The 28,000-nt window shown below is 40.1% G+C and overlaps 3 protein-coding genes across 6 annotated transcripts; 2 read left to right on the top strand and 1 right to left on the bottom strand.

The window, feature by feature from the left end:
• Positions 1–98: 98 nt before the first annotated feature.
• Positions 99–10,309, bottom strand: zw10 (zw10 kinetochore protein). 2 transcript variants are annotated; one of them, XM_026327698.2, is made up of 16 exons: positions 10,185–10,309; positions 6,119–6,253; positions 5,888–5,989; positions 5,456–5,533; positions 4,918–5,077; positions 4,478–4,630; positions 3,363–3,560; positions 3,137–3,273; positions 2,814–2,996; positions 2,272–2,486; positions 2,115–2,186; positions 1,849–2,018; positions 1,532–1,662; positions 1,254–1,385; positions 966–1,168; positions 99–729 (listed from the first exon to the last, which is right to left on the bottom strand). In XM_026327698.2, exons 2-16 carry the CDS (start codon positions 6,236–6,238, stop codon positions 609–611), a joined length of 2,175 nt encoding a protein of 724 aa, XP_026183483.1. In that variant the 5' UTR covers positions 6,239–6,253; positions 10,185–10,309; the 3' UTR covers positions 99–608. The 2 variants fall into 2 exon arrangements, with proteins under 2 accessions (XP_026183483.1, XP_026183482.1); XM_026327697.2 differs by lacking the exon at positions 10,185–10,309 and adding an exon at positions 7,432–7,642.
• On the top strand, positions 8,624–15,983 carry mks1 (MKS transition zone complex subunit 1). 3 transcript variants are annotated; one of them, XM_026327702.2, is made up of 19 exons: positions 8,624–8,971; positions 9,054–9,175; positions 9,708–9,760; positions 9,909–10,076; positions 10,540–10,640; positions 10,811–10,939; positions 11,417–11,521; positions 11,690–11,798; positions 11,922–11,978; positions 12,276–12,318; positions 12,537–12,599; positions 12,686–12,756; positions 12,840–12,909; positions 13,047–13,148; positions 13,402–13,535; positions 13,805–13,887; positions 14,024–14,121; positions 14,275–14,378; positions 15,897–15,983. In XM_026327702.2, exons 1-18 carry the CDS (start codon positions 8,895–8,897, stop codon positions 14,376–14,378), a joined length of 1,689 nt encoding a protein of 562 aa, XP_026183487.1. In that variant the 5' UTR covers positions 8,624–8,894; the 3' UTR covers positions 15,897–15,983. The 3 variants fall into 3 exon arrangements, with proteins under 3 accessions (XP_026183487.1, XP_026183488.1, XP_026183484.1); XM_026327703.2 differs by lacking the exon at positions 15,897–15,983 and having other exon boundaries at positions 10,543–10,640; positions 14,275–15,155; XM_026327699.2 differs by lacking the exon at positions 15,897–15,983 and having other exon boundaries at positions 14,275–15,155.
• ap2b1 (adaptor related protein complex 2 subunit beta 1) lies at positions 15,961–27,384 on the top strand. Its single transcript, XM_026327696.1, has 22 exons — positions 15,961–16,050; positions 17,158–17,212; positions 17,391–17,496; positions 17,618–17,753; positions 17,832–18,077; positions 18,290–18,480; positions 18,565–18,786; positions 19,083–19,203; positions 19,538–19,633; positions 19,746–19,861; positions 19,948–20,113; positions 20,258–20,356; positions 20,535–20,794; positions 21,556–21,748; positions 22,469–22,510; positions 22,889–23,041; positions 23,355–23,500; positions 23,700–23,829; positions 24,012–24,096; positions 24,309–24,395; positions 25,067–25,221; positions 25,453–27,384. The coding sequence occupies exons 2-22, from the start codon at positions 17,176–17,178 to the stop codon at positions 25,525–25,527; spliced, it is 2,862 nt and encodes a 953-aa protein (XP_026183481.1). The 5' UTR covers positions 15,961–16,050; positions 17,158–17,175; the 3' UTR covers positions 25,528–27,384.
• Positions 27,385–28,000: the final 616 nt, after the last annotated feature.

Raw genomic sequence — 28,000 nt, 5'->3', positions numbered from 1 at the left:
ACCAATAAAGCAGCAATTACATGGCTTATGTGCTGGCAATATGACACATTCTGACAGCAAGATCTTCATCATAATAACACATAAAAACACAGTTTGGGAAAGGTTCTGAAAAAACAACTTTTGCTTTATTTGAACAAATAATAAATACATTATTTAGGAAGAATTCATTTTAGTGGCTTCTGCAACAAAATAGTTAATGGATGCAAGGACCAGGGTGACTGTCAGAATTAAAAATTCATTTAAAGGCTTTGTGGTTTGAACAAATATCATTCAACAAACTCTCTTCTGAAATGACTACAGTACAGAGAAGCTGAACAATCCATTTAGCTTTGTCTTGGAAAAACTCCAAAGTTATATATCTGAAGCTGCAAAGAAGCCTTCATGTAATCTCTGTAGGACTAATTAGTCTGAATGCTGAGAACATATCCCACAGACTGATTACAACCATCTTTTACCTTCAGAGTGGGCAACCATTTCTCAGATTATGTAAATGTACTGTATAAATTGAGTGGATAATGCAGGAAATGGACACGAACAGGCAAGAATCTGATTTTCCTCAGTGGAAAAAGTGCTATAGGATCTTCTTGGTGATCATTTCTTCCAAGTATCTATTTAATTTTGGTCAGCGCTATGGCTCTCCTCTCTGTGTTTTGAAACAAGGCTCGGATCAGATTCTTCACCTCTGAACTGGAGAACTCCACTGCCAACGGACCTTTGCCATCAGCCCACCTGTGGAGAGAAGACACTGACAAGTTAGTCCCACACATTGGGGGAAAAAAAAAAAAAAAAAAAAAAAAATGTTTTAATTGCAAAAAGTATGATGGCAAGGAGAGGCTTTTCTTTCTAACTGTACATATAAACATGTTTACTCATCATTCGGAGTACTACAGCATGTGAAAACAGTCGGGCACCTCTGAAACCATAGCTTTTCTTTTAATACTTTTATCTTCAAGTTTCCAACTTACCTGTCCACAATCTCCTGCAGGTTAGCCCGCAGCACAATCACCAGCTCCTTGAAGGTGCTCCACTTCTTCACGTAGAGAGGCACTTCCTCCTGATATTTCTTGTTCTTGTTTTCCTCAGCCAGAGGGATAAAGACCAGAGGACCTTCCTCAATGATGGTTTGGCAGAGAGTATGGAGGTGCTCGCCATCCTCAGAGGAAATATCCTGTAGACAGGTAAGTGACAAAATCCTTAATCATCATCAGTAACGTAACAATGTATGAATGGAATGGTTGGGAAAAAAGACAAACCTCTAGCATCATGATTTTAGCAATGACTTCTGTGATGGCTGTGTTCAGGAGGTTACCCATCGCTTTACAATAGATGCTGACTGGTAGAACGTCCTGCCACACTGTGCCCAACTGTTTCAACTGATGAATCACCTGGAGTCAAAAAACGGTGAGACTTGATGACACAGCCCAAAGGGGCTCTGAAATACAACCAACCACAGGATCAAAACCTGCAACTTTTGAGATTGAATTAAATTTCTTCTGGAAAACTCTCATATTTCATTACATTTGCCCCTCACCTGTCTTACTGCTTTGCTGGCTGCTATGTAATTATCTTCATCATCCAAGTTGCAAAAGTTGTGAGCAGTGGAAAGTCTTTCCAACAGTTCAGCTCTCTGGACATTCATCTGTGCTAAGAAGCACTGGGCACCTAAAGGAAAATGTGTGAATCACAATTTTTTTTTTTTTTTTTAAATAAAATCATGCCAGTAGTTTTGAATATACTTCATCTTAAACAAAAGTGTTAGGTCAAAAGGTTGCAAAAAAAAAAAAAAAAATCTGAATCAGCCTTCGGCAACAATAAACGTCAGGACTCTTTCATTACAGAAATCTTTACCCAGTTTCCTAAATCCAGGCACCATGTCAACAAAGGTTGCAACACCATCGCTGAGCGGCTGTGGCAAGTGAGCTCCGAAATGATGGCCGAGGGTGAGCAGGTGGTGGGCCAGGTACATGCAGTTGTTGTGCTGGATGGCAGCTAGGTGAGGGAACTTGAGCAGGTTCTCCCTGGATGGAGTAGTAGAGAAACAATATGCAATCAGGTCACCTTCAGGTCAAATGTCCGGGTTTGGTCTGCTACTGGTACAATAGAAGCATCCTTACTTGTGATATGTCGGTACAACATCATGAAATAGTTGGAAAATGTTCCTCACAGTGAAGAAGAGTTGTAACGCACTGAAAAGAACAAAGATTGATTGGATTCTACAGTATCTACAGAGAAGGACATTTCTGTCAGTAAGCTCTGTGCACTGGAACTTACCATGGTGTGGAGCTTCCAACAGCCTCACACAGGGTGTTCAGTGCCAGCTCCATCAGCTGCTGCACTGACTCACTGATGCGACAGGCTGGCAGGCACAGACTCCACACAGACAGCTGCTTTGCGTTCTCTATTGTGATCTCTTTTGTGCTCTCTTGTTTCACTGCCGAACTAGGAGCAGGCAGCTTGGGGAGACGCAGCTTTGACTGTGGTGCGATCTAACGCAGGAAAGGTCAGAAAAAAAATAGAAGCAATAAATGTAGACGTGTTTGATGTGATAGTCAGACAGTTTCATTTCCATGCTATTACACACATAGATGTCCCTGTACACAGCAGAGCAATCAGTTACTAATTTCATTCTGACTAATCGTATATAGGCCCAAACTTTTTTTTACTGAAAAAAAAAGTTAAGCTCATATACCAAAGGAAATTATACTGATTTTTGATAATGATTTTTCCTCTTTTCCATTTCAGCTGATACCGACAGAATCCATCACCAGTTTCCTGTGTTTTCCATCACACACCCAGCCCTGGCTCGCACATACTTTGACAGTGTTGTGCATCTTGGAGGTCATGAGTTTGCGGGCTGCCACAATGACATCTTTGCACTTCTTGCTGGCAAAGTGACAGTTGACATCCCTGGCATATTTGAGCAGGTCTGTAGAATCACCCTGCAGATACTGCATCTCTTTAAGAGACTTCTCAAACTCCTCTGTCTCCCTGATCACCTTAAACATGTACAAGAAAAAAAAACAAACAAACAAAAAACATCTAGTTAGTATGAATGTAATTCTCAAACATGGACAGTACTAATGGTGATATATTTTCTGTTTGTGATACAATAGAAAAAGCACTGTTGGGTTCATACAGTGTTGTATTTCTCCAGCTGACTGCTGTTGGTGGGAATGGAGTAGAGCAGACAGTCGTGGATGATGCATTGAGAAATTTCCGTCCAAATGATCTCCCCCAAGATAGCGGAGAGCTTTTTATCCCCAATGGACACGTCTGAAAAATAACAGTAACTCATGAGGCCATAATCAGGATGTAAGACACTGGACAACTTTAAAGCCTGATATCATCAAGCCGTACTGTACCTAGCAGGTGTGAGTGCAGTGTCTGGAGCACCAGCAGCAGTTTGCTGTAGACCTGTGAAGGAGTGGATCTCTCTTCCTTGCTGTTTTCTAAACACTGTAAAGCCAGGATGGTTCCCTCACCCTGCTGCTCTGTTACCCTCACTGACAGCGAAGGAAACATTACCAACGGTTTCAGCATGTTCTTCAACAGTACTTGACCTGAACACCAGGAACAAGAGAACAGAAATGAGTACTGAGCACATTTTGATTACCGTACTTTCCGGGCTACAAGTCGCACCGGAATATTAGCAAAAATGGCCTTGTTGAACAGAAAAAAAAGACATATATATAAGCTGCTTTGGTGTATAAGTTGTATTTCTATATAGTCTATAGTCTAAATTGGCCTATGAAGAACGTAGGCTAGGCATAACAACAAGTAGAAGTGCATTATGAAATTCATTCATCTGTGTCAAATAACATCAAACAACTCTGCCAACGTCAGGGAGGTGGGGGTGAAGTGGTGTCTCCTCCTCCTCTCTTGGGTTGCCTGAATGCCAACACTCATTCCAAATTTTGTTTCGGCTGCAGACTTTATTACCTGCACTTTGAAGTCTGCAGTATAGCGCTTTCTTTTGGGCAATATTTTCACTTGTTACACTAGGAGTTATAGATTAGTGTGAACATAGACCTTTTAACTGTTTTGGCAGTACAGTATTATCTTCAATCGAGTCAAGAATGCCATCTAAGGCTAGTGATTAGTCGACAAAATGACCTTAAATATACACATATAAGTTGCTTCGCTATACAAGTCGGAAAATACGGTAACTAGGTTTATGAACCGCCAGATATTTGTTTTTGATTTTTACAGATACGTAAGTCACAATGTACGCATCAGCTGATAAGTTGCAAGAAACTGCAGTGTAGACACACCAAAAATGTACTTACAGTAGTTACAATACACAGTCCACCAGAATGCACTGACAAGTTTGTTTTCAACCGCAAAATATCCCACTAAGTACATATTTGATCACATTTCTCTAAAAATTGTGGTGCTAATTGGAAATTAACTAAATATAATATAATTATTTAATAAAAATACTGCACAAATTACAGCAAACAGTGTAGCTTATACTCACTGAAGAGCTTGATCTTATTCTGAAGGTCTCCCTGGATGGCCAGAGCTTGCAGGACACAGCACAACAACGCAGGTGGTTTAGTTTCACCGTCCTTACTGCAAACATAGGTCAGGTTCAGCTCTACCTTCAGGAACGACTTCAGTCCCGCAGGCTCTAGTAGTCAAAAAAGAACTGTCAGTGCTAATACAACACATATCAATGGGTTTGCTGTCAAGAAATGCTAAGAAATAAAAGAACAGCTTGTAAAATTCCTTTTATACAAGCTGGCAGGGGGAAAATAATTTTGTAAATTTTTAACAAAACCACTGGAATTAATGCAGATGTTAAGTGAAAGTTAAGTACAAGTGAGTGCTGACTTGCAGACTGTACAATTTTCTGTATGATCAGTATCATATGTACATATGTAAAGATTTGTGCAAAGTTGTCTGAGAAAGTCTTACCCTTTGAGGACGGTAATTTCCAGATGACGAGGCGCTTCCATTCATCTCCCAGGTGGTAAATTAAATTTTCTCTCTGCACCGTCAACTCAGAGCTGAGTGCACTGAGCAGTGGCAGCTGGGAACTCTTCAAGCCCTTCAGTGAATGCATATTGGCCCGAGCCTAGAAAAAAATATATGTATCAATCAGATCGAGACACACAGAATTAAACAGAATGGCTTTTCTGCTGTCACTTGTTACTGCGAGGGACAGACGCACACACATGTTCCAACCGTTTGACATTTTAGTCATTTTTCACTAACAAGTCAAAGCCACTTTCCAGGCACAAAAGGATTTATACTGGACATTGATGATTCTTTGTAACACAAACATGCTACACATGTGGTAGCTGTACATTCAGGTGTATTACAAGAGTAACTGAAAGCCTGTATGAAGAAATTTACTGTAACAGATGGATCTAAATTAGCTTGGACAGTGACCATTGTCTCCATTGAATTGTCCAGAAAGGATGTGTGGACATGATGTAAGCAGCTCTCTTACCCTTCCCAGCTGGTTGGCTGCCTCAACATACTTCTTCTCCAGTAAAGCTTTGCTAAACTCCTCCATTGCATTGTGAAACTGAGTCACAGAGAAAGTATGACATCCAGAAAGAATTTCAGAACTGTGAAATCATGATGCTCAAAATGCAACATCACACTAACAAAAATATTCTCGTCATTAGACATTTTTTTCAGTGTATGGCTAACACAAAACCCTACATAAAGTAACTTTTATTAACTCCTACTTGGAAAAACACATAGAAAATTACATAAACAGTAATCACCTTTCCTTAAAAATACATTAGCACACTTAAAATAAAATGCAGAAAGGTGGATTTATCTTGTTTTTATTGCTCATAGTTTGTGACTATATATACACCACTAACAGTATATATTACATCATATTTGACTTAAACTGCCATGTATGATGTACCTCTTTAAGATGTCCAAGCATTGTTATGATGACAGTATTTTTCTCCAGCTGCTGCTTGAGCTTTGCATACTCGGCCATGGCCACATGGATATTCTGCTGCACCTGTGTGTAGACACACAAAACGATTAAACAAAGGGACTGCTTGAAATCAGACCCAGGAAAAACTACAACCAGTCAGTTCTGATCTTTCAGGGGAATACCACTCTAATTCCTAAATTGTTTCACTCATACCTCATTCTCAATGCAGTTTTTGAGGGCATCCATTTCTTTGGAGACCTCATCAACCTGTACCATTAGCTCCTCAGATCCTTGCAGACTAGGTAGGAAGTCACCATATTTTTTGTTTATCATGTCACATACTTCTTCCTATGGGGGGAAAAAATGAAAGCATTAAAAAAATGTTATGACAGATATTTCCCTTAAAATTCATAACTTTTTGCAGTTTGTGTACAATACTGTGCATGCATCAGAATTATCATCTGCCAAATGAACTGTACTGCTTATAAGTAACTGTTCAGTTTACTGAGGAAGCAAAATAGACAAGACGATGCAAATGACACAAAACAAGAAGCTACTATTATTAAATTTATGATTAGATGTCAATTACATCAGTGCTTGTTTCATAAATATATCTAACAAAGATTCCATATCCCAAATGCCAGTTTAGGTGTCCAAGGATTGGGCTGCCCAAGCCACACTACACTGGCCAACATATGGCCCCTTCTGTGAGTGGTGGGCCCATGGAAGTCTAGCCACACGTTATCTCGTCGTGCTGTGCCCAACAAGGCCCCATGGATGGAGGTGCTGCCACCAGACACTCGCTTTCGAGCCCCTGCCCCAAGTCTGCCTTAGGGGTCGGCCATGTCCCACCGGGAGGAAATCCTGGGGAAAATTCAGGACACCCTGGAAGGATTATATCGCTCGGCTGGCCTGGGAGCGCCTGTGCGCCCCGGGGAAAGAGCTAGTGGGGGTGCCTGGGTAGGGGGAGTTCTGGGTATCTTTTAAAAGTCACATTGGACATTAAGACTTTATAACTTACACCAAAAACCATCTACAAGAGTGCATGAATGCATAATGACTTTTTCAGTTCTGCTCAAATGTGCATGCAGCTAAAGAGAAAAGCTGACATTTGTATTATTGCATGCATTCCTGACTGACCTGTAGCTAAGTGATAAGTTGATCCCCTCTGTAAACAATGCTATTCGTCCAAATGTGTTATTAAAATTTATTTTCTAAAGGTTTCAAACTCCTTTATGTTAAATTGTTTGGATGACGGTTTAACGGAGCCACGTAGTCACCATAAGGACTAGACTGCTAACATTCGTAGTTACTAGGACTTACTTACTTGGACTTACAGCATTAAAATAAACTAAATAATTCTGTATTAATGATATTTCTCGTGTTTGTTTAGAGTTGAGCGTTATTTTGGGAAGCACCAAAAGATATAGCTAACGTCAGTGAAAGGATCAGTGGCGTTTGATAACTTTCGACGTTAACGCTAATGCTAACTGCTAACGCTAGTGCTATGCTAACTAGCGGATTACCTTTGTATCTTCCACCTTGCGCGACATTTTGCTTATTTTGCTGGACAGGTCTTCTTTCTCCAGTTTGCCTGAGCTGGCGAGCACTTCAGTCACAAACGACGCCATAGTTAGAAATGATATGATAGTTTACAAAAGTGTGACGAGTCAGCCCAAAACAACTCGGGACCCGCCAGCACGTCCGATTGGCTCCGATACGGCTGACTTCTTCTTCGGGTATTATTTGATGACGAATTCCTGCCGTAGGAAAGCACTACTGACACCAAATGTTAGAGGAGGGTATAACATGGCTGCTGGTTTGGGGATTCAGCAGAATAAAGATTCAGAATCGGATTTATTGCCAGGTATGTTTGACACACATGGGATTTGACTCCGGCACAGTGTCTCTCAGTGTGCTTGTCAGAACATACAATATGTACATGAGTGAAAAGATTAATTAAGTGGGAGAAACCGAATAGGAACTAGGAGTAGGTTAAGTCCAGAGATAAGAAAAGCTTGCTGTATATTTACAGTAGTTATGCCTAATCTGGCTAACAACAACGGCTAGTATTAGCTAACAACAAATCGACAGCTTCTTTTTGCAGCCCAAACTATCTTTTAGAGTCTGTTTCAGTTGTTTTTGGATGATGAACCAATCCAAACAGTGATGCACAAGCAGAGAACAGACTCAGTGATGAATGAAGAGTAGTCTCTTATGGAAATCCATTACCACCAAGAAAAAAACATTTAATTGTGATAAAAGTAGAAATATTTTCAAGGGAAATATAGTTTTTTTTTTCTGAATAACTAACTACTTTGTATATTGAAACTGAAACATATAAGGTGAGAATAACAGGGCTATGTCATAATTATGAGCTCATTTGAGTATGACAGCAACTGATAATAATTTTCAGTGGATATTATTTAATCTGACAGTTTTTTTGTCGGTTTATTGATTCATCATTTTACAAAACATCCAAAAACATTGCAAATGCCCCAGGTTTTTATTTAATGAACAGTGCTTTATGTATGTAAACCTATCCAGTGCAATGCAATCGAAGTAGCTAATAAACACATTTTGAATACATTTAAAAACTGATACCCTGGAGTAAAGTGCCATAAAACTCGGTAGATATCCTTAAGTAAGCAGGAGAGGTCAGCAGGTGGTGGTAATGCTGTTGTTAAAAAAATCAAAGAAGAAGAAGAAGAAGAAGAAGACGACGACCCATATCTCTATGGCAACGACAACTACCTACATGCTGCGTTTATACTCGACTTTAAACATATTAGCTTTTTATTGTGGATGTTACCCACCTGCGTCATCAACTGTTTTCATTTACACTTGCAAACGATTTGTTACGAAGTGTTACTCACTTGCAATATGTTTTGAGTGCGTGAAGACAAAACTAATAAAACAGCTAGCATTAACGTTAGCTAACACCAAACGACAGCAATTTTCGCGAGTGTTAGTTAAATGTTGAATATTCATGGCAGACACGTGGAACACAGACACCGGTGAAGCTGTGTATCGGTCCCGGGATGCAGTCAAAAACTTGAAAGTAAAGTAAGTAGCTAAAGATAGCATTAACTTTAACTACTTAGCTTTAATGGTTCAACACGTTAACGTATCTGCTGTAATACTTCAGGGTGCGCATAGAGAAGGTGACCTCCACAGTAGCCCTCTCTCAGCATCTCCAGCATGAAGTTCTGTCCCAGCAAAACAGAGGAGCCATTGAACTAGAAACCCTAACCTCACAAGGCCAGACAGGTAATGCTAATATTCATAGGAAACGTGCTGATCGACATTACACTTAAGCTAATTCACTTGCCCATCATCCATACATTCGTCTACAATGTGATGTACTTGCACCACTTACATCAACTTAATACCTTTGTGTTTTCTTTTGTTCTGTATTTTTCTGCTGTTCTTGTAACAGAACCAGGATTTGATGGTTTTAAATATCAAATGAAAAAGCCGTTACAGAACTGAAAGATTTTGAACTGTCAAGTATGTAGATATACAAGTATTTTTCTATTTTCAAGATGCTGTGCCTCAAGTTCCTCATAAGAGGAAGAATGCTCATGCCCTTTAAATGTTCCACCTCTCAAGATGACTCTTTAGCATGCATTTATGTTACGTTGTTTTGTATTATTACATTTTAAAAAGTAATATGTACCGTCACACCAGAATGGGTGCAAGAACGTAGCAAACAATGTGTATAAGTTGCATTTTCACATACATACATGTGGCTCCACTTTTCAAAGCATATTTTAATAATCTTCTCGTACTCTGTCACCAGGTGATAATGAGGAGGAGCTGGTGGTGGGCTGGCAGGAGAAGCTCTTCAGTCAGGTAGAACTTTACTGTGTCTAGAATCCTGATCACACAGCAAATTAAACCTCAAGTAGCTCAAAGTGCTTTAGATTAAAAAGAAACAGTGCAGCAGATTTATCAATTAGCATTTTATTTATCACTGCCCTACCTCCTTCTTTGTCTTTAGTATGAGATGGAGCTGTTCCAGAACGAGGCAGCGTGTCAGACTCCTCTGGACTGTCAGTACCACACAGAAGTCAATGCCTTGAACAAGGCCAAGGGCAGACGGAATAAAAGGATTTTCACATACACTGATCATGACCGCTACACCCAGTATCTTGCCTTCCACCAAATGGTAGGCTGTTCAGCATTATCCACTTTCAGCACTGTCATCCAATAATTTATGGTACAGCTTTATACTGTAGTTTCATATATAGCACATAAAGATCTTAAGTAGACTTACTTTGTCTGTGTTGTCTTAATCCAAACCCACTATTTCCTGCTACTACTCCCAAAATATGAGAGATTTCCCAATGGTCAATCCCAACAGTTAAGATTTTATTCTTTTGGGTGTCATTTTAGTTGTGATAGTTAAACTGTTGGTAAGTTTTGACACCTATGTGTCACATATGAATCCGGCTTCTTTCCACACTTCTTGTGTAAGTGCTGTTACTGAAAGAGGAAGCGACCTTTTTCTTGTTGTTTTTTATTTATTCCAACTTACTCCTACTTTGTGAAAACCAATGTAAATCCACAGAGTCTACAATTGTTTTCTGTAGCCATATTTTTAAGTAGCTTCTTGTTATTGATCCCGAAAGCAGTACTCCAATGACATATTGACCACAACCAAATCCAAGCCCACCTTCCTGGCAGAAAGGATGGCCAGTTTGACGCACAGACGGTCGGACAGACGCACCGTGTACGTGAAACATCAGCTCACTCGGCAAAACATACTATTCTTGCATGCAACTGTGTAAACAATGCACTAAGGATCACATTTCATTAAACATATTTATGCTCCAAGACAGGAATTGTAATGTTAAATGTTTTAAATAGTCACATAATAGGATGGTCTGGTGTGTTTTGCAGGGATTGTAGTATTCCTAAATCGAAAATCATCAACTGGGAGCCCACAGAGGAGTTTGTAAAGAGCAGCCGTGTGGTGAATAATGCTATGCAGACCATGCACATCATGGGAGACCTAGGCCCCCCTGGAAGGTAAGACCATAACAACAAATACCAAATTTCAGTTCTGTTCAGTCTTCATTGCCCTGCATGGGAAATTTGGCTTGCAGCACAGCAAAGCCTCATTGATCAGTTTGCACCTTCTATTAATCTGATCTGTGTTTAGATACAGCATGCTATCTGTGTAATGACAGAATCACAGACCTTTGGATGTACACCTGGTATTAATAAGCATTACTGTTAATTTAATGCTGTGCTGACCACATGTTAAATTTCAAATCTATTCCCTCTGTCATGGTGGCACTAAATTTCATAGCTAATACAGTAACACACTCTAATTCGCTGTTAGAATCTGTGGAAGTATCTTTTAAGAAACAAAACTTTGTTGATTACATTCAAATACCACTTTTAGAACAAAAATTTGGATGTTAGGATTCTTCTAAAGCGTAAATGAAAATGTGGCTGTTGTGTAGTTTTGCTCTGATTTCCCCTGTGTATTGGCTTTTTCAGACTGGGGGTGAGAGAGAATGAATGTTTGCTGATAACGATAAAAACAGATGGCATTGGAACCATCATTGTAAAACCTGACTTCAACAAAGGCAAAGAGCCCTACAGGCAAGTATCCAACCTCGAAAGAAGCATAGTAGCTAAAGCACTGACTGATAGGCTGTCATATCAACCTGCTTTAAACCTTGCTGTACTATGCCTCTCTGTTCATTGGCATAAAGGAGTATGTGATTGCTTGATTAATCGAAACAATATTGTGTGTGTGCTTTTGAGCAGGATTGTAACGGAGGGGGAAAAGAGAGAAGTTTGGTGTCTTACTGTGGAGAATGTATCCACAGCCTTGAAAGCAGATGAAAAGCACAGGGAGCAAATGATGTATAAAGATGTAAGCTGATCTTCATCACCTTTTCTTCAGTAGAATTGGAGAGTCTATCTTTAAAGTTAATGTTCAGGACTGATTGTTGAGTTAACATGTATTATTACACTGACAAGTTCCCAATGTTTCTAGCTGTATGTAAGGCACAAGGATTACCTCAATAGCCTCGTTGGACAGGACTTTGAAATGGTAAGTCATTTAAAAACTCCCACTGTGCTTCCCCAGTGCCTGAGATCACATATATGGTACAAACAAATAGTTTTATCCAAAACCAAAAGATATTCCTTTTATTATGCTGTATGTGGCAATAAAAAGTAAGATGCAGCAGCTTTGAGAAGCTGTAGCCAAAAAGTGGTGGGAATTTTGCTTGACAAATGATTCTTGATCAAGTACAGTAAAATCAAATGTTACATCAACCATGTAAGACGTTTGGTAGTGATCCACAATTGCAAAGGCTTTTGTACTTACTATACGACTCTCCACTAGCCTCCTGTAGGTGTTCTGCGTTACATGGTGAACGGAGAGATAGGTGAGTGGGAAGGCTGTGCTGACAGTATACATGAACAGTCTGTGGCGGTTATATCCAGTGTCCATTTTTGCACCTGGTTTGATTTAGTTTCACTCTTTTAATAAAAATACATACGTTTTAGTTAGTATTTCATTGATTACAGTCTTGTATTCAGTGTGAAAAGTGCTTTTTGTTGAGAAAATCAATACTGATTACATCTCCTTCTTTTCTCTACCCAGTTTCAGCTAAAGGCTTTGAATATGATAATTTGTACATCCACTTCTTCATGGAACTACCTAACAGTGAGTTGCATACATATACAGTTTATATGGTGATACTTAATTGTTGTTGAGACCTTATCAATCAGTTGAACTCTTGTTTGCCTAAGATTGGTCCAGTTTGTCATCCCAGTCCCTCTCAGGGGTTACCCAGATCTGCCAGACCAAAACATTAGGGAAGGTATGTATAATCTAAATGAGTGAACAGCCTCAGAGGATGTCTAATAAGATTTGTTAAGCCCTCATCACTCTGTCTGCCAACAGGAAAATGTAGCTTTCTTCAGTTACCCCTTCAGCTTTGAGGCATTCTACATGTGTGAAAAAGAGAGTGAGGGTTAGTATTAGCTCTGGACTTTGGTGTTACACTAATTTGTTCTATGCATGTAAAATACTAGTTATTTAGTTTCTCTGAACAGTGCATTTAAAAGATTGGACTTATCCAAGAGTTTTCTTGTTTTTTTTCATAATAAGTTCCCCAGTGGCCAGTGCTCTACTTTAAGGTCCTTTCTGTGGACTTCTGGCAGCGCTACCGAACTGAAGGCTATGGCTATCTGCTTTTTCCTGCCATACCTGGTAAGATGTGAAGTTGAAATCCATCCATCAATTTATCCATTCTCTATACTGCTTAGTCAAGTTCAGGTTCACAGTGGCAGCTGGCCTGGGGCTAATCCCAAGTGACATTGTGTGGGAAATTAAAATCAGGGCTGCAATTAATTATTTTCATTGTCAGGTTTCCAAGTAACTGACTTCATACATATTATCTTTTGCCTTTTTTGCCAGCATTTCATATTCTGTGTGTGTGTATATATGCTTTTTTGTGTGTCAGGTAAACACATAGTAACATGCCATACATGGAGACCCCTTCAGACAGGGACGGTCTCTGCACTGAAACGCTTCTTTATTGGAGGTTCTCCAGAGCTTGAAGACCAAAGCTATGTCAGAATACCTGGAACCTTTAAGGTGATCTCAGACCTCTGACAATGACAAGTGAATATGTACAATATAGGCTCAATGTTTACTTGTTTTGCTGATGCATAGATCCACCTGGCTTTTATGTTGCGCCATTTTACTTTTTCAGTTGTAGTAAACAGGGTCAAACATTTCTGTTCTAATATGTTTGCAACATCAGTTCTGTGAATATTTTGGAACCTGCATTCTTTTTCCATGTTCATGTTGTGCTAATGCTGATAGTGAGGATTTTTTTAATATACTTTCGTATGTGGCTGTAGGGAGAGAGGCTGAGTCGCTTTGGCTTTCACACTGAAACCACAGGAAGTGTCACTTTTAATCTGCACTGCATACAACAAGCAAGGTGAGCCATGTTGGTGGTTACCCTGAGTGTCAAAAATAATGTTTTATCTTCATTTATCACACTATTAAATGACTTTATTTCCTATAGAACAGGTGAAATGTGCGGTGTATTATCATCCATGTTGTGTATGCTTCAGGGTCTTTGTTGATGCCACCATGTTGAAGAAGAGGAGACAGAAGTTTTTTGACCAGCTCGGTGGATTTAGTCAGCAAGGAGCTGTCTGCACCATTCTGGGTAATGATATTCAAAATTAGTTATTCAGTATTGTATGTAGCTCTGTTTAAACGCTGTTTGAGTTCAGCATGTATTATTATATATTCATTATTACTGTATATTGATTGTGTATTAGTGTATATTGTTTATTTAGTATCTTTTTTTCTATGCCAGAGGCGTTCCAGAGGGCCAGAAGAAGGATGCAAGAGGCCAGAGAAAGTCTTCCAAGAGACCTCATCAGCGCCACCTCCCAACTCCAAAACGAATCCTCTGCATAGGTGTGAAAACATTGTAGTCATTCTGTCAAATATATTGTCCAAATGGTGTAAACATGCAGCTTTAAATTTAGATTTGAGGGGACATTATCACCAGCTATTAATTACTATTTAAATATTGCACTTATTGTGTTTTGTAGAATGCTTACTATAGGACTGTGACATGGACTGTACAGTAATGAGTCAGAGAAAAAAATGTCTAGTTACTATTTATTTTTTGTAAAGGTACCTAAGAAAGGGCTGGGCTACAATATGGATTTAGTGGTTTGTAATGGTGTGGTTAAGGAGAAGACAATATACCTGCCATGTATGGTATCACCAGGCACTGTGTTTCATGTACAGTCTCTGTCTGAAATTCTATTAGTCTAATTTGAAAGTTATAGACAGTCAGTTTTGTGACAACTGACATAACAGAATAAAACACTTTTACATATTTAAACATTAGTGTAATTTCAGCTTTTATACAAACTTATACTTGGACTAAGACCTGCGTACAGGAGTAACTGGTGTGCTGTGTAGCAGAGACCTTTCAGCAAGAAGTATTGAAGTATTTGATTTACTGTGGAACATCATTCATTTACTGGAGTTCAGGTTTTGTGCTATTTGGGGTCAAGAACTACCAGAACAGTCAGCAGGCTCACTCACTCATGCTTTTCCACAGCACACACAGTACAAAAGGTTTATGGTACTGTAGCTGCAAAGTGCCACTACATGTTGTATTTTTGTGCAGTGTTTAACTGTATGTATCCAAATGCCAAAATAAAAGGTATTTAGGCTGTACGTATCGTGTGCTGAGACCATACTGATGTACAGTAAATTTTATGACTCATCCATGTTCCTCATGCACTTTAACCTGGGGGCCCCAGAAAAACCTGCTAATGAATCTTACCATTACATCATCCTGACTTGAGTATTTCAATTTAACGCTACTTTCTATTTCTGTCACTACATTTATGAGAGAAATGTTGTATGTTTATTCCACCACACTTATCTAGCAGCTATAGTTACAAGTTACTTTGCAGATTTCGATTTTACTTACAAAAACAAATTGTGGTCAGTTTATAAAGTATGATGCAATAAACTTCCCAGCACTATATAAACTAGTTAACATTAATGTGACAACTGGTTAAATGTTAGGCTATCACTGAGAATGAAACCTTTCTTCTCGTGCTACGTTGATGACTATAGGAAATTGTGGCAACACAACCAGTCACGCCCGAGATCCGCTGTAGATAGATGTAAATTGCAATTTATAACATTGGCATACATTTATTAAACCACTGGCATACATTTATTAAAACAGTGTAATCAGTGGATCTGCCCACATTATCTACCTGCCGTCCATAACTGGGTGGTGTTGTCCTAGATGACCTTACTGTGTGTGGTTTGAGTACATAATAGCTGCCTTCCTCACTAGTCACAGATCTTAACCATATGAGGTCTAATAATATACGTTCAAAAGGTTCTAGATTGGTAAAAATTTGTCTGTGGTATAATCCTGGTTCGCACTGTTCCCTCTAGTCTCAACTCAAGAGGGAAGTTGGCGAATTTCAGATGGCAGTGAACGCAGCCTCACGAGCCAGATTCTCCATCTTCCTCCAACCAGGCAAGGGACCAGCCTGCGTCTTGCACCCACTGGAATTTAATATCTCCCCGCTGATATACACCCAACCAGGTATATGAAATATTTTATAGGTCAGATTTTCGGTGCGGCCGCTTGTGTGGGATTTTGTGTCATTTTGATGGTCAGGTCGTCATCTGTCTCAACGTTAATGTAGGTCCTGTCGGCAGCAATGGGAAATGGGCCGCTGGTCACTTTTCTGTTTTGATGTCAGAATGAATGTTAATAACGTTACATGTCACACCAGACTGGAGCAGCCCCCTGGAGCTGGCTGTCCCATCGTTGGTAGCGTTTTTAGATTGATGGTGTTGGCTAGCAAGCCTGCTAACATTGCTGGGTTAGCGCCAATCGGGAAGCTGATGCATTTAACGTTAGCATGTAGCTGGCTAACCTGTACGTCTAGTTAATTGTAGCTTGAAAGAGGCCAAACGCTGTCACACTCAGAAACACGTTGTCTTAAATGTCCGGTTTAAATTAGGCTTAATCATTGCCATAAGTTAATAATACAGCCAACACTTAACATTAACGCCAAATGTGGTAACGTTACGTTAGCTGGGTAACGTTATCGCCAGCTAGCTACCGTTTGTAATGAAATTAACCAAAATATATCGTTAAAGCTAAATATTCATCAAAATCGTTCTTTCTGTAGCATCCTACAAAGGGTACAAAAACACCAGCGCCCTATTGGACTTAGAAATATCACCAATTTAATTAGACATGACGATAAAGTTAGTCCACAGCAACCTATTCATAAACAACAGCATCTGTGAGAAACTGATTGTGGGTGAAAGTGTAGATCTTGTGTTCCAGTTCATCCCAAAGATGCAGGATTTCCCATTTGATCCACCAGATAGTGCAGATTGCCTGGTTTTATCTTTAGACAGCGGATTTTTCAACAATGAACAGTAAATTGGTCATGTGCGTTATGCCAGTGTGGCAATGTGCATGGAAATCTTGTGTGTTACTGCTTCACTATAGAAACTCATGCCATGAAGCTGCTGATGAACGCTGCTGATGTTTGCGGAGGCAGTTTGGGACCTTGTACCCAAGGATTTTGAAACAATTTGTAGCGCAGATTAAGACCTGCCTGTCCTGTTCTGTGTGCATGTGTAGCCCACTCATTCACAAAAAGAACTAAATTTGTGTATTTCTTCTGTACAGACCTGAAGGACCACAGTCATGACGGACTCTAAATATTTCACAACAAACAAAAAAGGTGAGTAAGGAAGACAGTGGTGCTGGAAAATCTTGCTCATTAGTTTGTGTTGTCATTTTGAATCTTTCTGGTGAAGATCTTTCATTTTCTATTCTCTGTACCTATATGGTCATGTCACACTTTTGAAAATGTACTCAGACTGTGCTGCATCCAACACTTTTTGTGATTCCTCTTCCAGGGGAGATCTTTGAACTGAAGGCAGAGCTGAACAATGAAAAAAAAGAGAAGAGAAAAGAGGCAGTGAAGAAGGTCATTGCAGCCATGACTGTTGGCAAGGATGTCAGGTGCAGTAAAAAATTTAAACTGTAGCATAAACCAGGAAGTCCTATAAATGCTTATCTGACTGTACTATGAGCAGCAAATCAAAACAAGGTCCGACTATAATTCCTTTTGCTTTGCTACCAGTTCTTTGTTCCCAGATGTGGTCAACTGCATGCAGACTGACAACCTGGAGCTGAAGAAGCTGGTCTACCTTTACTTGATGAACTATGCCAAGAGTCAGCCTGACATGGCTATCATGGCTGTAAACAGCTTTGTCAAGGTAAGGCCCTATATGAACTTGGAAGTTTGTTGTTTGTTTCATTAATACCACAACTGCCTTTTTTGTTCTGCCCTCCAGGACTGTGAGGACCCCAATCCTCTGATCCGAGCTCTGGCTGTTCGCACCATGGGCTGCATCCGGGTGGACAAGATCACTGAGTACCTGTGTGAGCCACTGAGGAAGTGCCTGAAGGATGAGGACCCATACGTGAGGAAGACGGCAGCTGTTTGTGTGGCTAAACTTCATGACATCAATGCCCAGATGGTGGAGGACCAAGGCTTCCTGGACTCTCTGAGAGATCTCATTGCTGACTCCAATCCCATGGTAGGTGTCAGGCTGATTATGGACAACCTGGGCGAGTAGCGAGTATAGATGATGGATGGAATTGTATAAGGTTGACGTTAATCTGCAAATATTCAGAAAGGTTCAGTAAATCCATATTTATTTAAAGTGAGTATGATGATGAGATCCACATAATATAATAGCTACAGCGTTAGACTTTTGAAAGTTCTCAACACACAACCACTCTCTTTAAGGTTGTGGCCAATGCAGTTGCTGCCCTGTCTGAGATCAGCGAGTCTCACCCCAACAGCAACCTGCTGGACCTCAATCCCCAGAATATCAACAAGCTGCTCACAGCCCTCAATGAGTGCACAGAATGGGGGCAGATCTTCATCCTGGACTGCCTATCCAACTACAATCCCAAGGATGAGCGCGAAGCCCAAAGGTAGCAGTCACGTCAACAAAGTGAAGTGCTTTTAAATGTGACTGGTTAATTTTCCTTTACTGACTTTCTGTTTCCTTTTCAAAGCATCTGTGAGCGTGTGACTCCCCGGCTGTCTCACGCCAACTCAGCAGTGGTGCTGTCAGCTGTCAAGGTGCTGATGAAGTTCTTAGAGCTTCTGCCCAAGGAGTCCGACTACTACAACACCTTGCTGAAGAAGTTATCCCCACCTCTGGTTACCTTGCTCTCCGGAGAGCCCGAGGTCCAGTATGTGGCTCTGAGGAACATTAACCTCATTGTTCAGAAAAGGTACGTGATTAAAAAAACACCAGAAACTTGTCTCTGTTCAGTGTTACCATCTTAATATCATAGTGGATTCCGCTGGTCACACCATGGAGAAGGAACATCTGTTGTCTTAAATGTGTAAATATTTAGTTCTCAAATAGAACACCACTTTCTTCAGCTGAACCATTGTCAGATCTTCAGGTCACTAACAAAAACAAATGTTTTTTTCTAGAATGTTTTTGACTGCACCACTCAAATATTCAATCTTTGTATTCAATTATTTGGGCTTCCCACAGTCTAATGTATGTTTGTCTGTGCAGGCCTGAGATACTGAAGCAGGAGATCAAGGTCTTCTTTGTCAAGTACAACGACCCTATCTATGTGAAACTGGAAAAACTGGACATCATGATCCGCTTGGCCTCTCAGGCCAACATTGCCCAGGTACTCTACGAGAAACACACTACCCTGCTAACTTCATTTGTAAAAAGTTTTGTTCTGTGTAGCAGTTATGGTTTATAGTAACATATGCCTTCTATCTATGTGCATACAGGGTGTATTTTTCATGTGGATATGATTGCAGGCTGAGAAATGTATTGACTTTCAGAATGATATTTAGGCTTTCAGATCTCAAAAAACACAATGTAATTACAGCATTGTGCTTTTTGTGTATGTACTATATATACAACTACTGAATGTACAGTGTACTACATTGAAATGAACTATATTCACTATATTATATCAGCTATATTCATGATGTTCTTTCTATCACTTTAAGGTGCTCGCTGAACTGAAGGAATACGCCACAGAAGTGGATGTTGACTTCGTGCGCAAAGCTGTGCGAGCTATTGGCCGCTGTGCTATCAAAGTGGAGGTGAGAATTTATTTATCGATTTATCCAGACACACTTGTTTTGAGTTGTTACAAACCTGTCATGTTGACAAGCTGCTTCTGTCCTGTTTTTTTTGTTTTGTTTTTTTTTCCAGCAATCAGCTGAGCGCTGTGTCAGCACCCTGCTGGACTTGATCCAGACCAAGGTCAACTATGTGGTTCAGGAGGCTATTGTGGTCATCAGGGACATTTTCAGGAAGTACCCCAATAAGTATGTGCCAGTGTTTATGTGACATTATATCTGTAAGTTGCTTGGTAAAGTTTGCTTCTGATCACTGAGATACTGGTGTTCTTTAGGTATGAAAGCATCATTGCTACACTGTGCGAGAACCTGGACTCTCTGGATGAGCCTGATGCTCGTGCTGCCATGATCTGGATTGTTGGTGAATATGCAGAGAGGATCGACAATGCTGATGAGTTGCTGGAGAGCTTCCTGGAAGGCTTCCACGATGAGAGCACTCAGGTGGGTTCATTCTGAGAGATGGGAAGAAAAAGAAAGATATTTGAGGGGTAACCATGTTAATTTAATATGTATGGCCTTGTTAAACAACTAGAATGCAAGTACCAGTGATTTAATCTATCTTTCTCCCTGTGCTTTGGTATCCAGGTCCAGCTCACTCTGCTCACTGCTATTGTCAAGCTGTTCCTTAAGAAGCCATCAGAGACTCAGGAGTTGGTGCAGCAGGTCCTCAGCCTGGCCACTCAGGTGAGTGACATCTTTTATTCCAAACCAGTGCAGCATAGCTTTCTGTAGCATATCAAAGTTTTCCCATTTTCTAAAAACTGATTATTGTTTAGTTACCACAGTGACAACCAGTCCAATTGTGGTCTTCACGACATAATTCCTGCAATATGTAAATGTGAATTGTCTCACCTTTCTGCAGGACTCTGACAACCCTGACCTGCGTGACAGGGGCTACATTTATTGGCGCCTGTTGTCCACCGACCCTGTGACTGCCAAGGAAGTGGTGTTGTCAGAAAAGCCCCTGATCTCAGAGGAGACAGACCTGATTGAGCCCACCCTGCTGGATGAGCTCATCTGCCATATCGGCTCCCTGGCCTCTGTCTACCACAAACCGCCCAGCGCCTTTGTGGAAGGCAGCCACGGAATCCACCGGAAACACCTTCCTGTCCAGCACAGCAGGTCAGACACAGAAACACTACGTACGTTATGATAGACCTGCATTTCAGCCTTTCAGCTGGTGGGTGTGACCGTACTCCCAAGGCTGTGAATGTCTTTGTCTTTTTAGGATCTTAAGCAATGTTAAATAACTTGAAATTGGTTGATGTCACAAAAAATGTGGCATTGAATTAGGAATGGGTAACTCAGAGTAGTGTGCAGTATATCTAAACTAGGAACAATCCAGTCGATGTTTCTTAGTCCACCAACTGTTCTGGAGAACAGGATATTGCCAACAGTCTGAAAATATTGTTCCATTTCTTGCTGATATTAAATAAGGAAGAAAAACATGAAAAAGAGGATCCTCTGCTTATGAACAATCGCTGAGGGGTTTCATGAATGCTCACAGTCAAAATGTCTTTTCTACTCAGGGAACTTCTGCACTAAATAGTCACAGACAACCAAAACTGACTGTTGGTACACATTTACCTCCGATTGTTCTCCCAGCACAACAATGCAGCACAACCCAACAAAATGTCCCAAACAAGACAAAACAACCTGCAGGAAAAGGCGACTGATTTTCTGTTTTTGTAGTTTTCCCACATATACTATTCAGACTCTAAACCTTCAATGAATTTTTTTTTTACTCAGTCGCCATAATGTCAGTCATTTGCTTCTTGTGCTGTGTGTAACATGAGAATAAGAATATGATCACAGAATATGCATAGCTAAATCTTCCTTACTACAGCCATTGTATAACATGATTCTGTTTCCTCCAATGACAGCATTGATACAGGTGAGAGCCCAATAAGTGGTGGGCCAGCTGCTGCCATGGACCAGCCACATGTGATCCCCAGCCAGGGTGACCTGTTGGGTGACCTGCTCAACCTAGACCTGGGCCCTCCAGTCAATGTGCCCCAGGTTTCCTCCATGCAGATGGGTGCAGTGGACCTTTTGGGAGGAGGCTTGGACAGCTTGGTAAGCTTGATCTGTCTCACACACAAACACACATTAATTTTGCTGTAGACAGGAAGCCTTGGCTAAACATGGCTACAGACCAGTCACCTCTCTTTGCTACCATGTTTTTGAACTATTGAGACTGTCAAGGCATCTACAAAGGTCAATAAGTTACAGTACAAAATACCTAAAGCTTCGATTAAACCACTTTGTTCTAGGAGCCACAACCCAAAGACAGGATAGGAAGTCAGATAAAACACATTGTATGTTTTAGTCTTTTCATGGGATATGTTAAAAATGTCAAAAAATATTATGCTTCATCCTTTAAGTCTTACAATGGATTGTCTCATTTTTCTCCCCATTAACTTTAGCTTTATTTTGAACATGGTTTATTGTTTCAGATTAATGTGAGCCTGTTTCAGGGTCATCACGAGGTGATAGGTTTGTGTGATAGTTTTGGGAAGATGCTGACTTGCAGGCAACAATCAAATAAAAGACGAGAACTATGTCCACATGTCCAAGCTGCTGCATTAGCTGGACTTCTTAATAATCTTGTTACAGATTTTAAAGTGATATTTTATTGTCTAAAATACCATGGGGAGTTACCATTTCCCCAGAAAGTGAGGTCTCGTCTTGATGGGTTACGGTTGCTAAGAAAGTCTCTGTCTCTGTCTTTGTTTGTATGTTTGGTCTGTCTGTGATGTTTGGATGCTGTCTTTGGGGGCCTCTCTTCTCCTGTAGCTGGGGGGAGATCTGGGCGGAGGTGTTGGAGGAAGTCCAGCAGTAAGTCAAGCCCTTCTGTTTTGCAGCCTGCCTGTCTGCATGCCTCCTGAATTTAACCCAGCACACTCTCAAACCACTTTTCATCCTGTTTTCAAGTGTTTTTTTTTTTGTTTTTTTTTGTTGTTTTTTTTTACTTTGGCTTCTCACATATTTGCATTGATCTTGGTAATATTTCCATAAGGGTGTCAGCTACTCACACAGTCTTGGTATGATTTAAATGTGTTTTTTCTTAAGTGTTCCTTAATTATTTTTGCCTTTCACTTTCAGTGTGATTCTCTTTGGAGATGGTCAGTGTCTAGTAGTGCTTACTAAACTGTGATTACTTAGATTGTGCGGTTTTGTGTGTGTGTGTGTGTGCTGCTGTTGTGATTGCTTTAGGTGGGGCAGAACTTCATCCCCTCATCTGTCCCCAGTACTTTTGCTCCGTCACCTACACCAGCACCTCCAGCTGTCAGCAGCGGCCTCAACGACTTGTTTGAGCTTTCTACAGGCATGGCCATCACCACTGGAGGCTACGTAGCCCCGAAAGCAGTAAGTTTGCAGAACTTCAGTCTCAGCAGTTACCTGATAACACACACTCTGGCATTAACAGGTGTGTATCTCAGGGGACCACTTTCTATGTTTACTTCCTAGTCCTGAAATTGTTGCTTTTCACACAAAAAATTCTGTATTATGATGACCTTTTTAGATGGACTATATTCTGATCTGTCCCTTAACTTTCTTTACAGTGTGTTAGAAAGTGTTGGCTACTTGTAATCGTACTTACTTTTGTAGAATTGTCAGAACATAGACGGTGGTGGTGTAAAACGTGCATTCACCTGACTACACTGGTACTGTTTACAAGGTGTGGCTGCCTGCAGTGAAAGCCAAGGGACTGGAGATCTCTGGAACCTTCTCTCGCCGCCAGGGCCACATGTACATGGACATGACCTTCACCAACAAGGCCCTGCAACACATGACCGACTTCGCCATTCAGTTCAACAAAAACAGGTCCGTGTAACAACCCGCAGGAAAGATCATGTTCAGCTACAACATAATTACCATCAAGCATGAATCGGCATCTTTAAAAACAGTGCGTGTGTTATATGGACTGCTTTAATTTCAGCTTTGTGTAACTCAGACTGCCAACTGAGTGTGCTATAGTATATGATACAGCTGAATGATGGCACTGTTGGTTTCCTCCATGCAGTTTTGGGATGATCCCGACCAGCCCTCTGCCTGTTCACACTCCACTGATGCCCAGCCAGAGTATTGAGATCTCTCTGCCTCTAAATACCATTGGGCCAGTCATGAAGATGGACCCACTCAATAATCTGCAGGTAGATATAGGTCACTTGTACTTATTGTGTAATTAATAACATTAGATCGCATTGACTGTGCACGGCCCTTAACTGAGATACATACAGAACAAGCATGATGAGCATGCGTGCTGAGATATTGTTTGCTGCGCCTGAATTATTTGATATCAAACCCACCTTCTTTCTTGTTTGCTCATACACAGGTGGCTGTGAAGAACAACATTGATGTCTTCTACTTTAGCGTTCTCATCCCTCTTAACATATTCTTTGTTGAGGATGGAAAAATGGGTATGAGATTGTTACAACACTGACATATTTTATTGAGAAGAATCTGTCTGAATTTGTGAGGTTTAAATTCTCATTAAGATTTTCTGAAATCATTTTCAAGTTGTGCAATTTTTAGACTGTAATTTCAGTATATACTGTATAGTCCTGGCAGTTATTTTCTCCCACATCACTATAATGTTGATCAGATTGTTTTTTGTTTTTTCCTTCTTCAGAGCGACAGGTGTTCCTGGCTACCTGGAAAGACATCCCTAATGAGAATGAGCTACAGTACCAGATAAAGGACTGTCATCTAAATGCAGGTAGGCAAGTTTGTGAATTTCTAGGGTGTCGTCCGTGTGAATATGACCATAGTGAGTACATGACCTGATTAGATTTAGGTGTGCACTGATTCATGAATTTGTATATTATTTAGATGAATCCCTGTACCTATTCTCGGAATGCACTCACTCACATCATTTAAAAAATCATGTCTGGACTGATAACCTCCCAGCTGTTGTGCATCCTACAGCTCATCCTAAGACCTCACACTTCTATCTTATGTTTTCTTTCTCCACCCACCTGCCTGTCCAAGGACGCTTCAACATTTCCTTTTCTCTGTACCTGAAGGACAGTTTCAAATTCTGTGCTCTTATAATTTGCAAGATTGTTTCACTATTGTCTCAGCAAAGGATGGCCAGCAGCCTATGTTGGCTGCTCTTAGCAGGACCTAGTGTTGAAGAATAGCTGTGTAGGTTTACTCAAATCTTAGGGTTGCCAGTCATAGAGCTAATTTATTTCCTGATCAACCTTTAGTAGTGGCGTTTGCAGTAGCTAAAGTATACATTAGTGTCACATCCTCCAATAGTGATTGCAGCATCTTGTGTGTTTGCGTGTTTTGCATATGTTTTGCGTGGTTTCCATGTTGACAAAATTAGATGGTATACCCAAACATGGTGTGTTCACCGAAGTAACCTTGATTCTGGTCTTACAGACACTGTATCAGGGAAGTTGCAGAATAACAACATCTACACCATTGCCAAGAGAAATGTAGAAGGCCAGGACATGCTGTACCAGTCCCTCAAGCTGACCAATGGAATCTGGATCTTGGCTGAGCTTCGCATTCAGCCTGGCAACCCCAACTACACGGTAGAGTATCAGCCAACTTGCAGTCAGTTTTTACAATTTGACCATCAGTAGTTTACGTTTTAAGTGACAGGTTAACTGGATAGGAAGTAATTAGTCTTTACTGTTTACCACTGTTGCTATCCTGAATTGCTCGACTGTGCAGTGTAAGCAATGTGGAGGCAGCATCTTCCAGACTGAGTATGTATGAGTGAAGGTGTGTCTCCCATAATGGTATTCTCTCTGCTGTTACAGCTGTCTCTCAAGTGTCGTGCACCCGAGGTTTCACAGTACGTCTACCAGATGTACGACTCCGTGCTGAAAAATTGAGCTGCTGTTAGCCACTCTACTTCATCCTGACAACAAACAGCAGTGTTGTGTCATCTTATATCATGTGTAGCTAACTGTCCAGACAAACAGTAACTGATGGACAATTTTGATTATTGGAATATTTTAACTCTTAAGAGATCAACAAGGCAAATTTCACCATACTGTAGTTCTGTATAAATACTCACTTTAAACATAGTATGGATGTTTCCTATATTTTGGCAGTTGAAAGCATTATTGATTTCTCTTTATCAACTCCCCATTTTGATTCTTGCCTCCCAGTGAAAATGTGTCTGCCATTCCATCCTTAACTTAGTGTCTCAATGTTGTGACTGATAGTAAAACTGTCCTGATTAGGGAAACAAGTCTCCTCAGTTTCTATGAAGCCATTATTGTTTTATTTTGTATGTGCTGTAGCTTCATTTGGTTTTTGGCATTTTGACATTGGCCCTAGTTCAGTTGCAGCCACAGAATAATAAGAATAAGCGTACGAATAATTGCTGATTTCTTCCTTTTGCCATTAATGTGTGTGAAGAGAATCCAGTGATGTTTGTCAGAAGCTAATTGTTCTACAGCACATTAGCCTCATGGAGTTCATTGCTTACAAGTACTTTTAGAAACGTGCAATTATCAGACCTTATGTAACACACATGTACTCCTGTATTTCCTGTCATGACTTTAACAGAGGTTCTTGCATTAAACCGCTGATAGATTTTGAAAAATTTACATAGAAACATTACTTTTTTTTCTCCATAAGCATGAAACAGTACATACAGTAATTGAAAAGCTCGAGGTGAAATTACAAAAAGCTGGAAAAAGAAAATGCAGTTAAAGATGACATGAGTAGTATTAGTCACTGTAATGTAACTACTTAACCCTGGCATTTTTCTGCTGCTTCCCACATGTGAATTGCATTACTTGCAGCGCATCACCACATGCTGTCACCACATGAAATCCACCTCCACCACAAACATCTTTAGTTTGTCTTAGTTGTTTTAGGTGTCCAAATTGAAATAGTACAAACACGTGAAAAACATGGAGATTCTAAACTCAAAAATCAAAACTTTAGACCACATGAAGCAACTTAATTACAGACATTACACATCCAGTGTAATGACATGTCTGCGCATTGTTTAAGTGAACGTAAAAACCATCAGAACAGAGTACATTTGTGTGTCTTAATTACTGGGCAAAATTGCCAAGCTACCATTATCCTCACCTTGCTAGGTCTGTACTTATTAGCTAGGAACCACTACACAAACCACAGCTACTATTATGTGTTCACACACCAGTGCCACTCCGTTTTGAGAATATTTGCTAATATAATTTCAGTTGTATTTGTTTTCGCAGTCACTCTGTTTACTGCAACCACACAATTGTATATGACTTTATACATCTTTAATTTTCATTCCTTATTTATTGTGCATCTACCTCTATTATGTGTGTGTGTGTGTGTTTTTAAACTGCCTTTGTTGTCATTGTAGCTTCATTTCCATATGTGCTTTATATGTTTTCACTTTTTCTTTTAATGCCAGTGTTGTCAATCCAATCTAAACCTGTGGCACGCCAGCCAAACAAATCTCACAGGACCAAGCATCACGCAACGTAAATGCCAAGTGTATTTTTTTAACACTCTTGTGTCAATATAATCTCCTAATGTTGGCGTTGTGTGTGCTTTAGAACATTAGAATGCATATGCCCTAAGACCCAGAGTGGCCCTAGTACAGTGTAGTCCCGTGATGGTGTAGTTTGTGTAGTTAATGAATTAAAATGTTTTGGTATTAACCTGAAAATGACAAACCTTTGCCTTTATCTGTGAAAAGGCCTTATTTTCTCCATTAAAGAAAACCTTCTCCCAAACTCGTTTCTGTTCTGGATCTCCCATGTTTTTTTCAGAAGCATTGTCACTAGTAAATAAAAGTATATCCCAAATCTTTGCCAACAACAGAGAATGTATGGAGAGAGTTAATAAAACATCTCGTGACATGGAATATTTCTGGTGTCATTGCTGTAACCTTGTTATAAATCATTTGTTATTCTCATAGTATCACATCTTGTGTAAATAAATGGTCAGACTCATTATGAATCACTGTGTCCTGTAACATTGTAAAAGTGCATTAATGAAAGTTAAGGGCCACATGCTGGCAGCAATTGAAACTATGAGCTGTGTATCAGCTGTTGAACAAGCAGAACCAATGTGACATCTTTGCTGTTTTGCCTGTCAGTTTAACCTACCATGAGCAGATACAAACAAACAAAACAACAGATACAAACAAAGGACAAACAAACATTCTTCAAGCTGGAGTTATTAATCTACGGGGCATCACATTGTGAGCATTAAAACATCCATCCATCATTATCTATACCCGCTTATTCCTATGCAGGGTCACAGGGATTCAGAGCGTATAGGCAAATACTAAGCCCCTATTAAATAATAATAATAATCTATATACTATGCAGTATGTGATTCATATGA

This window comes from Mastacembelus armatus, chromosome 14 (assembly GCF_900324485.2).
Source record: "Mastacembelus armatus chromosome 14, fMasArm1.2, whole genome shotgun sequence".
Classification (NCBI taxonomy): Eukaryota; Metazoa; Chordata; class Actinopteri; order Synbranchiformes; family Mastacembelidae; genus Mastacembelus; species Mastacembelus armatus.
The sequence above is the reverse complement of the archived record's forward strand: the minus strand, read 5'-3'. Positions and strand labels throughout refer to the sequence as shown.